Consider the following 17,641-nt stretch of genomic DNA (forward strand, 5'->3'; position numbering starts at 1 on the left):
AAGGAAGGGAGGGCACAAAGAGCTTATTTGGGGAACATGGGGCAGTCTATTTTGGCTGAAGTATGGAACATAGTTGGGTGGTCAGTCCAGGATGCACTGGAAGGGACTTGAATGCTAAACGAAGAAATTCTGTTTTACTTGACTTCTTTGAGAGGAGCCTTCCATTTTCATCTTTATCTGTATCAGAAAAAGTTGTGAACATATTCAAAAACTATTTTAAACAATCCTTTGGCCATAGCCAAGAAGTTGATGATCAGAGTTTAGAAGTCATACCCAGCATTTACATCCCAGAAACCAAGCCAGTATCCTGGAGAGTTTCAGTATAGTACCCACCCACTCCCCCAACAACACATAGTAGCAGATGGGTAAGGGCTGCCGTTGTCTTCCTGGGCAGTCACTGGCTTCATCACATCATCTAGGGGGGAAAATGGAAGGCGAGCCTGCAGTGTGCCTTCTCTGCAGGTCTATGGTGGAGACCAACATCGGGTTTCCCACTACTTGTAAATTGTTATGCTTAATAACTATTTTTAGCCAAAAAAAGTTAAAAATAAAAATCTCTTTTTTCTTTCAGTTAAGAAAAAGAAGCCTAAACTTTTAAATAAATTTGATAAGACTATTAAAGCTGAACTTGATGCTGCAGAAAAACTTCGTAAAAGGGTAGGTTGATATTTTTGTGCAATGGTTTTGTTGTTAAATAAACTCAGGCATTACTCTTGATTTATTAAAAAAGAATAAGTGTAAAAGAAACAACAGTTGAATAGAGTGGATTTTCCCCCAGGCACGTGAACATTCCATATGAAATGAATCAGATGGAAGAGAATTGCCACCACATGGCCAAAGAGAAATAGAACTTTCCTTCAAGCCAGCCAATGTGGGTGTCAGCCTACCTCCATCACATTCTAGTTATGTAGCTTTGGGGAAATCACTTGGCCATGCTGGGTGTTAGTTTTCTTAAAGATATGAGAATGATAAATACTCTTTCTACCTCTGCTTGAGTTTTTTAAAAAGATCAATTTAAAGATCAAGTGAGAATTTTTTTTTTTTTTTTTTTGGACAGAACCTCTGCCCAGGCTGAAGTGCAGTGGCACAATCTCGGCTAACTAGAACCTCTGCTTCCTGAGTTTAAGCAATTCTCCTCCTGAGTAGCTGGGATTACAGGTGCTCACCACCATGCCTGGCTGGTTTTTGTATTTTTAGTAGAGACAGGGTTTCACCACATTGTCCAGGCTGGTCTTGAACTCCTGACCTCAATATTATAATGTATTTAATCATATCTTCAATTAATCATCTCCTTGTTTTTGGCGGAAATTTATTTCTGTACTCTGCACTTGAATGTAGACTCTGTAATGTTCATTAGTTTTCCTGTTAGGCTTTGTAATCAGTAAACATTGACTGCAATAAAAAAGGAACAAGCGGACTTAAGTAAACAAGCAACAATAAAAACTCTCGTTAGGAACGAAAATGGGACAAGAATGTACGTCTGCATGTTTATTGAAAGTGTACCAACGAACGTAAAGGCTTTTGGAACTGGCATTAGGTGAGGCTCCAAAGCCAAGGTTTGCCAATAAAAATATAGTAACTCCAAAGAATATTGCAGCAAAGTCATTGTTCACATCCCTTAAATCTAACCACGTGGAATGATTCCTACTTTCTGATAGTAAACAGGAAAGTTAACTGTCTTGTTTCACTTTATGAAGTGAAGCCATCTACTGTTTGTAGTTGGTTTGTATTTCTTAATAGAACTGAAGCAATAATTTTTTTCTGCCACCTCCTTTGGCAACCTCTACTTTCTCTATACTAAATGTCATATATAAAAATGGGAGTGCCTATTGCACAGGTAACTTTCAGTGTAAAAAGCATGTGAGCAGCTTTAGAGAAGGATTTTAATGTAATAATATGAATGATAAAGGAGGGCGCAGTTATGGGGTATTCTGCAGTGTTGCTCCTTTGAAGTTATGTTTTTCTCCAGGAGCATCTTGAAATTATACCAGCGAAATAAAAGAGGAAGAAGTAGCCACATATACAATTCTTGCTTCTGAAACAACAGGAAGCTGTGTTATTAACTGAGTCATCAACATAATTCAGTCTTTTAGGATTGTTTTTATGGCTAGTATTTTCAGAAGATGCACCTTAGTGCGCTGGACCAGCCGAGGTCAACTAACACACACCCCACACAGAGCCAGTGAAGCCTCAGTTCACACCTCAGGCTCAAGGACTGTGTTACATGAAAGTATGTGTTCGCTTTTTATCCCCCCAGAAAAGTATAGATCAGATTATATTCCAATCTTCTATTTTTAAAAAATATATATTTATTGTTTAAAATGCTTTCCTACCTCTGGAAAAAGGGGTTGAAATTATATACTGAAATATATTTGTTTATTTGTTGGAATCATTTATTATTACAGTATTGTAAGTGATTTTTTAAAAGGTGGGGAGGGAGTAAAGAAAATGTAATCACACACCTGAAATTTCACACCACTGGCTCTAAATCATGCTAGGAATGAAGTCAACAATTCCTCGAGGACAACATGGAAAATAGAATCAGAAGATAAGATTAATATTGTTCATCAGAAGAGCTGTTCTGCTCCAAGTCCACAGAGAAACATTTGGCTGTAGATCTTCATAAAAAAGGTATACTGATGGATGCAGAACTTCCTGCTTACTCCCTGACATCATACCAGTGGATTATTCTACCATGCAGCTGCAGGAATGTATTTTATTGTCCTTCAGCACAGCCCATTGGCCTCATGCCAACACAGTGTGGCCCACATACAATGTCTCTCCCATGAACCGTCTTGGTCCTAGGACAACATTATAAACTATGTTGAGAAACAGATCATTTTCAGGCAATTCTTCAAACATTGTGTGTCTTGCAATTGAGTTTTTAAATAAGAATTGAACAATAGTGTTAGGAGCTATACAAGAACTTAGGGAAGGGAAATTCTTTCAGACTAAAAGCAAATACACTTACTTTGCCAGCCAACTGAAGTGAAAGCAAGACTGATGGCCCCTCAGCAAAGTCACACAGCCTCTGTCTTGCAGGGATTCAAAGAATGCCATAGACAGAGCCAAAATATCCCATTATTTTAACAACCTTGACAGTCAAGCAGGAATATCACTCCTTATCAAATTTGTTATGAACATTGTTATTCTTATGTTTTAAGTCTGATATTAGTACATTTAGCACAATTATCATTGAAATAGCTTTGACATTTGCAATTTAAGTTGCATGGGGTGCATACTAGGCTGAAAATAGACCTTCAAAAGATATGTGTCTGGAACCTGTAAATGTTGTGTTATTTGGGAAAAGGACCTTTGCAGATGTGATTAAGGACATTGAGATAGAGAGATTATCCTGGATTATCCAGTTGGGCCTTAAATGCAATCATGTTTCCTCATAAGGGAGGGACAGAGAGAAATTTGATGCAAACAAAATAGAAAGGAGCACACACAGAGAAGAAAGAAAGCAGTATGAAGACACAATTAGATATTGGGGTGATGTGTCCACAAATCAAGAAATACTGGAATAGAGAAGGACAAATATTCCTGTAAAACCTCTAGAGAGAACACAGCCCTGCCACCATCTTGATTTCAGCTGAGAGAAACTAATTCTGGAAATCTCTTCTGCAAAACTGCAAGAGAACAAAGTTCTCTTTTAAGCTATCAAGTTTGTGATAGTTTGTCACAGAGGCCATAGAAGAGTAAAACAGATTTCAATACTGGGCCTGCAGGTACACAGAAATCAAGAATTGAGGTTTGGGAAGCTCTGCCTAGATTTCAGAGGATGCATATTGAATTGCCTGGATGTCCAAGCAGAATTTGCAGCATGAGTGGAGCCCTCATGGAGAACCTCTGCTAGGGCAGTGGAGAAGGGAAATGTGGGGTTGGAGCCCCCATATAGAGTCCCCACTAGGGCACTGCCTAGTAGAATTGTGGGAAGAGGGCCACCATCCTGCAGACCCCAGAATGGTAGATCCATCGACAGCTTGTACTGTGTGCCTGGAAAAGCCTCAGACACCTAACACCAGCCCATGAAAGCAGCTGGAAGGGGGACTGTATCCTGCAAAGCCGCAGGGGTGGAGCTGCCCAAGACCATGAGAGCCCACCAGTTTTATCAGCATGACCTGGATGTGAGACATGAAGTCAAAGGAGATGATTTCAGAGCTTTAAAATTTAATGACAGCCACACTGGATTTCAGACTTGCGTGGAGCTTGAAGCCCCTTTGTTTTGACCAATTTCTCCCATTTTGAAAGGGAGTATTTATCCAATACCTGTACCCCCGTTGTATCTTAGAAGTAACTGATTTTCTTTTGATTTTATAGGCTCCTAAGTGGAAGGGACTTGCTTTGTCTCAGATGAGACTTTGGACTTGGACTTTGGGTTTATGCTGGAATGAGTTAAGCCTTTGGGAGATAGTTGTAAAGGCATGATTCTGTTTTGAAATGTGAGGACATGAGATTTGGGAAGGATCAGGGGTGGAATTTGGTTTCACTGTGTCCCCACCCAAATCCCATCTCAAATTGTAATCCCCATAATCCCCATGTGCCTAGGGAGACACCTGGTGGAAGGTGATTGGATCAAGGGGGCAGTTTTCCCTATGCTGTTCTCATGATAGTAAGTTCTTATGAGATCTGATGGTTCCCCCTTCACTCATCACTCTTCTCTCTCTTGCTACCATGTGAGGAACGTCCTTGCTTCTTCTTTGCCTTCTGCCATGATTGTAAGTTTCCTCAGGCCTCCCCAGCCATGTGGAACTGTGATTCAATTAAACCTCTTTCCTATATTAATTATCCAGTCTCAGGTATTTTTATAGCAGTGTGAAAACAGACTAATACAATATTCTTTGAGAACACAGATAGAACCTGTACATACATTGAAGGAAAATTCAATTCCTTTAGCAAAACCACATATTACATCATTTATCAGGTGTCTGTCTTTTTAAAAATTAAGTAAATACATGTTCATTACTAGTTTTCTGTTTGCTTTAATATAGGTTCTTTTAAAATCTTAGATAAAACCATCTTTACACTCAGGATGGAATCTAGGAAATTCCGACAAAATCACTTGCTGAATATTAAATAACAACATTAATTGATTATGCATTTTAGTTTATTTTATTTATTTAATTTTGTCTTTCTAACAGGGAAAAATTGAGGAGGCAGTGAATGCATTCAAAGAACTAGTACACAAATACCCACAGAGTCCACGAGCAAGATATGGGAAGGCACAGGTATTCTGAGACCCTTTTCCTTAGAACACTTTTTTGATGTTTATGTGTTCTGTGTAATTGAATTTTTCACTCCTTACTATTTTCCCTTTCTAATTTCTATACAGAATCAGTTTCTCACGTATATACATAAGCAAGAAATACAATTAATTATCACTATTGCATGCTGCTGAATTTAGTAACATTTTTTTCTGCTTCTCCTCCATGTGACTACTCTCTGATTTTGAAAAGAAAATAAAGAGTAACACTTTTGTCATTGTTTTACCATCCCCTCATGTCCCATTCCATCTAATCCCACCATACAGTGTTCACTTGAGGCTCCTCAGAGCTTTCAGACTCTCAGTTTTATAACTGGAGGTTGCAAGTATGCTTAGGAAAGACCTTTCTAAAATATAAAGTGGAACATACTTTGTTGTCTCTATAGTTTTTTCCAACGGACTCATTTCTTAGCAGCTACCTTTATCCTCGTCTCCCACCATCTCCTTTCTTATCTGGCTTTCTCTAGTTTCCAACTTCTTTCATGAAGCATGTCCCCGTTCACCTGTAACTGCATAAACCCACTGCATGTCAGTGTTTTAGGCCCTGGGAATGTCTGTTTTGTATTCTTTTATGAGATGATTAGTCAGGTGCAGCTACAAGAGGTCTCATAGGACAGGATTAGGGAAAAGCAAAGTTTGTTATGCTCACAAGTCCTAGAGACAGGAGGCCCAGCATGCCACCTAGGGCTACATGGGAAAGACTCAAGGTGATCAGGGGATGGTAGGAAAGAGAGAGGGAAAGGTTTGGCTACAGCCTTTATTGAGATTTCCATAGGAAAGGCAAGGTAGGGCAGAGTGAACAGTTCAGTACTGGCTGGTTTAAATAATTTCAGCCGTCTTTTTGCCTACAGGGGTGGTACCTGGCCCTGACATGATTAAAATAGAGGAAGCGTGGCTCTGGATTGGTTAGTTTGCATATCAAAAGCTTGCTTCTGGCTGAGCACTGGCCATCTCAGAATTGTCTAGCTCAGAACAGTCTCTCCCTAGCCAGAGAGGGTTTTTAAGATGTCAAAACATCATAATATATAGAAAATTTAAAAATAATTATAATATAATACAATGAACATTCTTGTGGATTCCAGTGGAAGATTTTTTTTAATTACTTAAAGAATATTTGGTGAAAGCCCACTATGTGCCAGGCCCTGATGTAAGCATCAATAGAACATATTTTAAAAGCCCCAGCACTTACAGAGTTTCCATTGTAATGGGGAAGACGATGCATAGGACAAGTAAGTCCAAAGTATATGCTTACTAGGGCTGAGTGCTAAGCAGAGGATAAAGAAAACAAGGAACAGCTAGTAGACATGTGAGGGGGTTGGTGTGGTATGAAAGGTGGCAGGGAAAGGTCTCATCAAGGAGGTGACATTTGAGCAAAGCCCTGAAAGTCTTTATAAATAAATACGTACTTAAAGAATGTTATAAAGTATTAAGAATAAATATGTTAGATCATCTTACCTAATAAGAAATGCTGTAAAGAAAAGAAGAAAAGGTAATGGAATAAAGGGCACACCTATTAAGATTTTTTTGGCTACAGGTAACGTGATTGAAAGTAACGGGGCTGACAGTGCTTTGGACAAGTTGGGCAGGAAAGGTCTCTCTAGGGAGGCAACATGTGGCTGAGTTGTGAGGAGTTTATCTTGCTAGAAGGAGCTATCCAGGCAAGAGAAAGCAGCAAGTCAAAGGCTTTGAGGCAGGAAAACAATCTTGGGATAAGCCTGAGGAGAGAAAGAAGGTCATGCTGGGGGCAGGGAAAGGAGGATCAAGGAGGTTGCAGCCTTGCAGATTTTATTGTACATGTGCTGGGAAGCCATGGGAGGGTTTGTTTGTTTTTTTTTGGGGGGGGGGTTGTTTGTTTGTTTGTTTTTATACTTTAAGTTCTGGGATACATGTGCAGAACATGCAGGTTTCTTACATAGGTATATACATGCCATGGTGGTTTGCTGCACCCATCAACCCATCAACCCATCTATATTAGGTACTTCTCCTAATGCTATCCCTCCTCTAGTCCCCACCCCTGACAGGCCCCAGTGTGTGATGTTGCCCTCCCTGTGTCCATGTGTTCTCATTGTTCAACTCCCACTTATGAGTGAGAACGTGTGGTGTTTGGCTTTCTGTTCTTGTGTTAGTTTGCTGAGAATGATGGTTTCCAGCTTCATCCACATCTCTGCAAAGGACATGAACTCATCCTTTTTTGTGGCTGCATAGCATTCCATGGTGTATATGTGCCACACTTTCTTTATCCATTCTATCATTGATAGGCATTTGGGTTGGTTCCAAGTCTTTGCTATTGTGAATAGTGCCACAATAAACATATGTGTGCATGTGCATTTATAGTATAATTATTTATAATCCTTTGGGTATATACCTAGTAATGGGATTGCTGGGTCAAATGGTATTTCTGGTTCTAGATTCTTGAGGAATTACCACACTGTCTTCCACAATGATTGAACTAATTTACACTCCCACCAACAGTGTGAAAGCATTCCTATTTTTCCACATCCTCTCTATAATCAATTGTTTCCTGACTTTTTAATGATCACCATTCTAACTGGCATGAGATGGTATCTCATTTTGGTTTTGATTTGCATTTCTCTAATGACCAGTGATGATGAGCTTTATTTTATATGTTTGTTGGCCACATACATGTCTTCTTTTGAGAAGTGTCTGTTCACATCCTTCACCCACTTTTTGATGGGGTTGTTTGTTTTTTTCTTGTAAATTTGTATATGTTAATTGTAGATTCTGGATATTAGCCCTTTGTCAGACGGGTAGATTGCAAAAATTTTCTCCCATTCTGTAGGTTGCCTATTCACTTTGATGATAGTTTCTTTTGCTGTGCAGAAGCTCTTTAGTTTAATTTGATCCTATTTGTCAGTTTTCTCTTTTGTTGTCATTGCTTTTGGTGTTTTACTCATGAAGTCTTTGCCCATGCCTATGTCCTGAATGGTATTGCCTAGGTTTTCTTCTAGAGTTTTTATGCTTTTGGGTCTTACATTTAAGTCTTTAATTCATCTTGAGTTAATTTTCTTATAAGGTATAAGGAAAGGGTCTGGTTTCAGTTATCTGCATATGGCTTGCCAGTTTTCCCAACACTATTTATTAAATAGGGAATCCTTTCCCCATTGCTTGTTTTTGTCAGGTTTGTTAAAGATCAGATGGTTATAGATGTGTGGTGTTATTTCTGTGATCTCTGTTCTGTTCCATTAGTTTATGTATCTGTTTTGGTACCAGTACCATGCTGTTTTGGTTACTATAGCCTTGTAATGTAGTTTGAAGTCAGGTAGCCTGATACCACCAAGCTTTGTTTCCTTTTGCTTAGGATTGTCTTGGCCATATGGGCTCTTTTTCGGTTCCGCATGAAATTTAAAGTAGTTTTTTCTAATGCTGTGAAGAAAGTCAGTTGTACCTTGATGGGGATAGCATTGAATCTATAAATTACTTTGGGCAGTATGGCCATTTTCACCATATTTATTCTTCCTATCCATGAGCATGGAATGTTTTTCCATTTGTTTGTGTCTTATTTCATTGAGCAGTGGTTTGTAGTTCTCCTTGAAGAGGTCCTTCACATCCCTTGTAAGTTGTATTCCTAGGTGTTTAATTCTCTTTGTAGCAAATGTGAATAGGATTTCACTGATGATTTGACTCTCTGTCTATTATTGGTGTATAGGAATGCTTGTGATTTTTGCACATTGATTTGGTATCCTGAGATTTTGCTGAAGTTGCTTATCAGCTTAAGGACTTTTGGGGTGAGATGATGGGGTTTTCTAAATATACAATCATGTCATCTACAAACAGAGACAATTTGACTTCCTCTCTTTCTATTTGAATACGCTTTATTTCTTTCTCTTGCCTGATTGCCCTGGCCAGAACTTCCAATACTATGTCAAGTAGGAGTCGTGAGAGAGGGCATCCTTGTCTTGTGACAACAGTCTGGTTGTTATTGTAAAGTTTGCTTTGGTTACTGAGTGGAAAATGGATTATGGAGGCAAAAGTAGATGCAAAAAGAATAGAAGGCTATTGCAAGTGTACACAAGAGATGCTGGTGGCTCGGACTGTGGTCATGGCCATGGAGATGAGGGAAGTAGGCAGGTGGTGGAGCTGAAAGGACTTGAGGATGGATTAGATATAAAAGTGTCAGAAGCAGAGGACTCAAGGCTGACCCCTGAGTTTTTGGTTCAGCCAGCTCAGTAGAAGATAATGCCAGTTACTGCCAGGAAGAGCAAGTCTGGAGTGATGCAGAAGTCAAGAGTTCAAGAGTTTGCTATTGATCTTATTAAGTGTATGATGCCTATTAGACATTCAGGTGAACATGTCAAGTAGACCATTGGATTCACAGAGCCTAGAACTTGGAGGAGAAGCCAGGGCAGGATATCAAAATGTGCCAGGAAGTAAAGCTCCAACAGCCCTGCCTAGAGGTCAAGATTGTCAACTGTGCTGGGAAACGGTAGATTCAGGGTGCAGAAATTTTCCAGACAGAGGAGATGCTGACAGCACCTCTCTGGAGAAGGTCCATGCAAGCATTTGTGCAGGACACACACAGGAACTAACTCAGCTGTAGATAAAACAAGTGAATTTTGTTCTGAACTGAAAGTGATGACCACTTGAAATCTAGATGCTCAGTATCTTCTTATATCACCATTAAAAATTAATGTAATTTTTATTATTTTGATTTTAATTAAATTTGTGAAAAATTGATTCAAATAATTTCCTCTTGTCCATGGTACAGACCAACTTTAGCAGACAGCAACTGTATGATTTTTATAAATTAATTTGCTCAGTAATTCTCTAAAATTGCTAAATCATATTTACTTTTAAGTAAGAGAGAGTGTGTTTGTTACCAAAAGATCATGCCTATTCAAATAAGTAGTGGTTTTTGTCACTAGTATTAAGTCATTTTATTAAGAGAAGCATATTAACTAGAGAGAGAAATGGTTTATGAAAATGCTATTTTAGTTATGGCAAAAATGTTTTATACTTTAGAAGTTTTCCTTGTATGTAACATTAATTGTGAGTACCAGAGCCTAAGTAAATGAAGTGCTCTTGAAACATTGTGATTGTTATATTTACAGTCAGCCCTCCGAATCCTCATGTTCCATATCCATGAATTCAACCAACCACAGATTGAAAATATTCAGAAAAAAATAAAAAATAACAATGCAACATTTAAAATAATACAAATAAAAATGATACAATATAACAACTATTTACATAGAAGTTACATTGCATTGGGTATAATAAGTAACCTGATGATGATTTAAATTATACAGGAGGATATGCATAGGCAATATGCAAATACTATACCATTTTATATCAGCAACCTGAGCATCTGCGGACAGTGGTATTGCAGTGCATCTGTGGTGGTGGTGGTCTTGGAACTAATCTCCAGCATATAACTAAGGATGACTGTATATCCTTATTTCACAGTAGAAATTTGAGATTTAGGCTTTAAGCAATATCTTTTATCTCTAAACTATTATGCTTCAATGTGTTATTGCTATTAATATTAATGTGGCATACAGCAAAATTTAGGCATGGTAAATTAAATTTTAATAGAGTAATTAAAGGAAACTTCAAATTCATAGTAGTTTTAAAAATAAAAATTCAACAGAAGATGGGTTTTATAGGAAGAAATTATGACTTTTTCATTCTTTGTTAGCAGATTAAACAATCACTTTGGAATATTCCAACAAATTTTTAAAATTTAGCAACATTAAGTCATATATAAACTATAGTATCTATCATTTATAAAGTAGCACTGATAATGTCTTTTTCTTCATATCACCAAAAATCAATTTTGATCAAGTTCCCTGAACATTGAACACAAAATATTAAAATATTAACTCAGTTCACTTTATTATCTTTCAGAAACCATTAATGCCTTTGAGGTAGAAAATGGCACATCTCATAGGCAGATTGGTTGGGTGAATTAAGTTAGAGTCAACAAAAGGCTTTGTGATGTTTACATCTTGTAACAAATACTCAGTTTCAGTTCAGTTTGTTTTATCTACAGATGCTAAACTGATAAAAATCAATCTGTAGACTTTTCAGTGCAAGTGCTATCAGTTTTATTCAAGAGAGTATAAAGAATTATGTGCCATTTTAGTAGTGATATTTTTCCAATTCTGCAAGTTGTATATAGTAATACTTCATTAAAACAAAGGGCCCTGGGGCACCAGAGAGGGAACATGGCATACAGATTATACTATCTCTCTCACTTTTCAGATTGAGTTTAAAGATATTTATTCCAATCTCAATAAAGAAGGATTGTCTTGGTAGGCATTTGTCCGCCCACTGATGCTACAGAGACCTCCAGTTCCAGGATCCTTTTGGGCACTTTGTAGGTTCAAAATGAAGAACGTGAACCACAGATGGTTTATAATTTACAATGGTTTTTCTTAACAATTTTTCAACTTTATAATGGTGTGAAAGTGATACACATTCATTAGAAACTACTTCAGTATAATATCCAATAAATTACATGAGATATTCAGCGTTTTATTATAAAATAGGCTTTGTGCTAGGTAATTTTGCACAAGTGTAGGCTGATTTAGTTTTCTGAGCACATTTAATGTAGACTCTGCTAAGCTATGATGTTCAGTAGGTTATGTGTATTAAATACATTTTTTACTTACAATGTTTTCAACTTACGATGAGGTGTAACCCCATCGAAAGTCAATGAACATCTGTAGATGGTTTTGAAAGGACTCTCAGGTCTAGAACTCTGTATTTCTGCAAAGTTATCTATCAGTGTTCGTATTTTGGGGAGTTAACTCACTATTACAAAACTCACAAGGAGCTGATACCTATACAGAAGAGCCAGTATAGGAATATATGATAGAAGGCCATGCCAGCATCTTGATCAGTGTGGGTCATTGACACCGGACTTTCTCTCCTGGTAGATAAGTCTATTCCAGAGATCATTTACAGACTTCCAAAGATAGTGAATGGTCTGGAGCATATCTCCATTTATCAAGGGTGAACTGCCTTTTCTAATCTAGAGATGTTTATCCTACCAAGTTTTCTTTCTCATAAATCTGTCCACTTCTGTCACTACTGCTTAAATTGTAGCTCTCGTCATCTTGGGTAACTTATCCTAATCAGTTCATATTATCAAGTTATTTCACTGATGTGTTATTTTGTGAAAAAAAGTCCCATAGTTGTCTTATTTGGTCAATTTATGCTGATTCTTAGTTTTTTTCTTTGTTGGTTGGTTTTTTTACTTTGGGATATGGGAGAGATGGGTCATTTTCTTACCATGCCCTCAAATTGTGGGGCGATACTTTATTTTGGTTTTGCATATATTTATATATTAACTACAACACACATTTTAACAACATAAACATGTTTAAATATTCTGAGAAAAAAAATGTGTATGCTACTTTTAGCATCTAGCCAGAATCATTTTTCCTCAAATGATAGTCTTCAGATTGCAGCCTCCTAAATCTGATGAGATATTGATAGTATTTTACACATTCTCCTCTCTCTTCCTGCCTCCAGTATTTTAGTCCCCATTCTCAGTTTCCAGCTAAGAATGTTGATTCTTATTTCATTAAGAAAATAGAAATATCCAGACAATTTCCACATGATGCTGCTACTGTGCTAACAGCCATTCTCTACCTGCGCCCATATGCTCTGCCCTCCCTCCTGTTAGCACGGATTGACTATTCTGGTCCCTGTTCCTCTCTTACCTGCTGAAGGACATCCCTCTAATTTTTGTGTCTCCTTCTGCATCATCAGATTTTCCCTCTCTACTGAGACTCTTGCATCTCCTTGGAAGCATGCTGTACTGTTTCCCATCCTTAAAGAACTCCCGTTGTCTGCACATTACGCTCTGCCAGCTGGCTCATTTTTCTGCTCCCCTTTATAGTGAAACTCTTCGAAAGAGTTATCTCCACCTCCTTCCATCATCTCATGTTCACTTGAACCTGCCGTACTCTGGGTTTCCCTCCTTTTTGCTGGTCCTCTCTTGTTATCCTGATCTCTAATGACCCTTAAACACTGGAGTTATTTAGGATTCAATTCTTGGACTGCTTCTTTTCTCTGTTTACACTCTCGACTGCTGCTAGCTTCCTAGCTTTACATACCATCTTCATCCTTGATGATTCCCACACTTAACATCTCTTACTCTGACCTCCCTCCTGAACTCTAGACTCATATATGCCCCTTCCTGGTCAATAATTCCATTTGGATATCTTATAGGCATTTTAGGTTTAAAATGTCCAAAACAAATCTCCTGATTCCATACTACCCCCAAACCTGCTTCTGCCCTGTGTTCCCATTCTCAGGGAATGACAGTTCATCCAGTAATCACTGAAGCCCAAACCTTGTCCATTCTTGGTTTTTCTCTCTCCCCTTCTCTCACACCCTACATTTAGACCATCAGCGAATCTGTTGGCTCTGACCTTCAAAATGTATCTATAATCTGACCACTTGTTACCACTTCCGTTACTGCCATCTTAGTCCAAGCCGTAACCATCCCACACCTGGATTCCTGCTGAGTATTCTACCTCTCCCAGCTTCTCAGTCTGTTCTCCATACTGCTGCCACCATGATTCCTTCAACACATGCATCAGATTGTTTCAAAAGTCCCCATTGTCTTCCCATCTCACTTTGTGTACTAGAATTGTCAATAGCTTGCCAGGCCCTACTTTACCTGATGGCCTCCATTGGTCTTCCCTTTCCTCCCCTCCACTGCACTGTCCTTTCCTCGATTCCTCACTCCTACCTCTAAGCCTTTGCTCTTGCTCTTTTCCCTGCCTAGAATGCTACTCCCCAAGGTATCTTCATAATATGCTCCCTCTCTTCTTTCAGGCCCTCCCCTATCATCCTGATTAAATTAGCAATGTCTTACCATCCCACCTAGCACTCCTAAGCCTGCTTTGTTTTTATCCACAGCACTTATGGCTGTTAGACAGGTGGTACCTTTATTTGTTTATTATATTTGCCACCTTTCCAAAATGGATGTAAAGTAGAAAGCAAAATGGGATTTGTCTGTTTTGTTCAATATGCCTGCCACATTTGTAGAAGAGTGCCTGTTTCCCAGAAAACAGTTGTTAAATGAACGAATGCACACATAAATAAATTAATGAAAGAACGGGAACTTGGACTGGAGACCTGCCTATATAATGTTAGTGTGTAACAGGATGTACATCTCCATCAGCCCCAGCATGTATTAGTCGTGCCTTTATGACATTCTTTCTTATCTTGAGTAACAAACTTTTCTTTGTATTATTAAAATAGTGTGTTGATTTTCTATATTTTGTTAGTTTTTTTTAATTTCTTGATAAGGAGAAGAGGCTAATATGTCTTACATTTCTTTTAAAGCATGTCCAAAAGTTAACTTTTTATGACTATTTTGGGTAATTACAAACACAGCTAGTCATGGGATATTTATCCAGGCTGGGTACTTCTTCTAGTGTGAGGACGATTTGGCTGAGAAGAGGAGAAGCAATGAGGTGCTACGTGGAGCCATCGAGACCTACCAAGAGGTGGCCAGCCTACCCGATGTCCCTGCGGACCTGCTGAAGCTGAGTTTGAAGCGTCGCTCAGACAGGCAACAATTTCTAGGTAAGATGCAGTCAAAGGTAGTTCAGTAGGAAATGGCATACTTTTTAATCTTGAAGAAGCTGAAGAGTGTATTCTTCTCTTAGAATGATTACATGGGAGGAAACTTGAATTTTATAACTGATTTCAAGTAATGTATCTGTGTCCTAAGCGCACCATCTCTAAAACTGAAATTGCAATCCTGACCTTAATAGAGACATGCCTCAAAGATACTGCGGGTTTGGTTCCAGACCATCAGAATAAAGAGAGTTATACAAATTTTTTGGTTTCCCAGGGTATCTAAAAGTTGTGTTTATGCCATGTCATAGCGTCTTAAGTGTGCAATAACATTATTGCTTAGAAAACGATGCCCAAATCCTAATTTAAAAATATGTTATTGCTCAAAATGTTAATGATAATCTGAGCCTTCAGTGAGTTGTAATCATTTTGTGGATGGAGGGTCTTGCCTTAATGTTAATAGCCAGTGCCTGATCAGAGTGGTGGTTGCTGAAGGTTGGGGTGACTGAGGCAATTTCTTAAAATAAGACAACAATGAAGTTTGCTGCATTGATTGACTCTTCCTTTCAGGAAAGATGTATCTGTAGTTTGCAATGGTGTTTGATAGTATTTTGCCCACAGAACTTTTTTCAAAATTGGAGTCGATACTCTCAAACCCTGTTACTGCCTTGTCAACAAAGTTTATGGAATATTCTAAATCCTTTGTTGCCATTTCAACAATGTTTGCTGCATCTTCACCATGAGTACATTCCATCTCAAGAAACCACTTTCTTTGCTCATCTGTAAGAAGCAACTACTCATCTATTAAAGTTTGATCATGAGATTGCAGCAAATCAATCACATCTTCGGGATCCACTTCTAATTCTAGTTATCTTGCTATTTCCACATCTGTAGTTCCTTCCTCCACGGAAGTCTTGAACCCCTCAAAGTCATTAATGAAGGTTGGAATCAACTTCCTCCCCAAACTCCTGTTAGTTTTTATATTTTGACATTTAAATAAAATTTATTTGTTAACTAATAGAACTTAAAAGTCTAAATTACTCTGTGATCCATGAACTGCAGAATGGATGTTGTGTTAGCAGGCATGAGAACAACATTCACCTCCTTATACATCTCCATCAGAGTTCTTGGTGACTAGGTGCTTATCAGTGAGCAGTAATATTTTGAAAGGAACCTTTTCTTTTTTTTCAAGGACTCAACAGTGGGCTTAAAATAGTCAACAAACCATGCTAGATGTTCTATCATTCAGACTTTGTTTTCCCATTTATAGAGCACAAGCAGAGTAGATTTAGCATAATTTTAAAGGCCCCAGGTTTTTCAAAATGGTAAATGAGCACTGGCTTCAACTTAAAGTCTCCAGCTACATTAGCTCCTAACAAGACAGTAGGTGTATCCTCAAAACTTTGAAAGCAGGCATTGACTTCTCCTCTCTCACTATGAAAGTTCTAGATGGCATCTTCTACCAATAGACAGTGATTTTGTCTACATAGAAAATCTGCTGTTTAGTGTAGCCACCTTCATCAGTGATCTTAGCTAGATCTTCTGGAAACTTGCTGCAGCTTCTACATTAGCACTTGCTACTTCATCTTACACTTTTATCTTATGTAGATGGTTTCTTCCCTTAAATTTCATGAACAAGTCTCTGCTAGCTCTCTTCTCCCCCTTTCGTCCCATTTTATGATAGCCTGTATAATTTGCCTAAGGAATCATAGCTAATAGATGTCTGGAACAAAAACCTCTTCCTGTGACACCAAATTCTTTTCTCCCTTAACTATGGCAAAATGATTCATGGAGGTTGAATTATCTGTGGAAATTTTTTTATAAATGAATAATAGCTGTTTCTGGTACTCTAAAAAAAAATTTACTTGTAAGATTTGACCATATATCAAGGAAAATGCTAGAAAAAAATTAATCATGAAGCAAATTTGCAAATACTTTGAAAAGAACATCATATATCTCATCAGATTTAGGAGGCTACAATCTAAACATTATCATTTGAGGAAAAATTATATGAGCCAGATGCTAAAAGTAGCACACATAATATAGAACATCATATACCATCCTCTGGACTGACCCAGGTTCCCAGTACTGAAAGCAAATAAGACTAGCTGTCAGCTGACTTCATGATCACCAGGCTTACAATTCTCTCCTCATAACACATCATCACTCAACGTGGAGGGAAGGAGCTCGAGTCACTGCCAAGGCAGGTGCTCAGCTGGCCAGACAGTTACATGGGCAGATTATTAATGTCACTTAGGGGAGGCTCCTATAGATTAGAAGGCCCAGTGGACCCTCCTATCAGTTTTCTGAGGATTAGAATGAAGAAGAGTTGCATCACTTTTGTAGATGAACAAAATAGGACTAGAGCCCACGTGATAATTAAAAATGATAAGAAATGGTCAGTTATGCTAATATTCATAGGGACCAGTGCAGCAGAAGTAAAACATGCAGCACAAATTCAGCACAGAAAAGGCAGGGCCAGGACTCCAGAGAGGCAATGCAGGCACTCGCCATGGACACAGAATCAGCATTACTGGCCGGGTGTGGTGGCTCACACCTGTAATACCAACACTTTGGGAGGCCAAGGTGGGAAGATCACCTGAGTTCCGGAGTTTGAGACCAGCCTGGCCAACATGGTGAAACCCCATCTCTACTAAAAATACAAAATTTAGCCGGGCATGGTGGCAGGCACCTCTAATCCCAGCTACTCAGGAGGCTGAGGCAGGAAAATCATTTGAACCTGGAAGTTGGAGGTTGCAGTGAACCAAGATCCTGCCACTGCACTCCAGCCTGGGCGACAGAATGAGACTGCAT

General features: G+C 38.5%; 1 protein-coding gene across 2 annotated transcripts in view; it reads left to right on the plus strand.

Annotated features, from left to right (window-relative positions):
- ASPH (aspartate beta-hydroxylase) overlaps nucleotides 1-17,641 on the plus strand; it is a 195,036-nt gene that overhangs the window by 113,648 nt on the left and 63,747 nt on the right. For both annotated transcript variants that reach the window (XM_011931942.1, XM_011931941.1), the window contains 3 exons: nucleotides 572-657; nucleotides 5,145-5,231; nucleotides 14,683-14,833. In XM_011931942.1, the coding sequence (XP_011787332.1) occupies nucleotides 572-657; nucleotides 5,145-5,231; nucleotides 14,683-14,833 (324 nt within the window). The remainder of the gene's footprint in view (nucleotides 1-571; nucleotides 658-5,144; nucleotides 5,232-14,682; nucleotides 14,834-17,641) is intronic.

The sequence above is a fragment of the Colobus angolensis genome, unplaced genomic scaffold, assembly GCF_000951035.1.
Source record: "Colobus angolensis palliatus isolate OR3802 unplaced genomic scaffold, Cang.pa_1.0 Scaffold92, whole genome shotgun sequence".
Lineage (NCBI taxonomy): Eukaryota > Metazoa > Chordata > Mammalia > Primates > Cercopithecidae > Colobus > Colobus angolensis.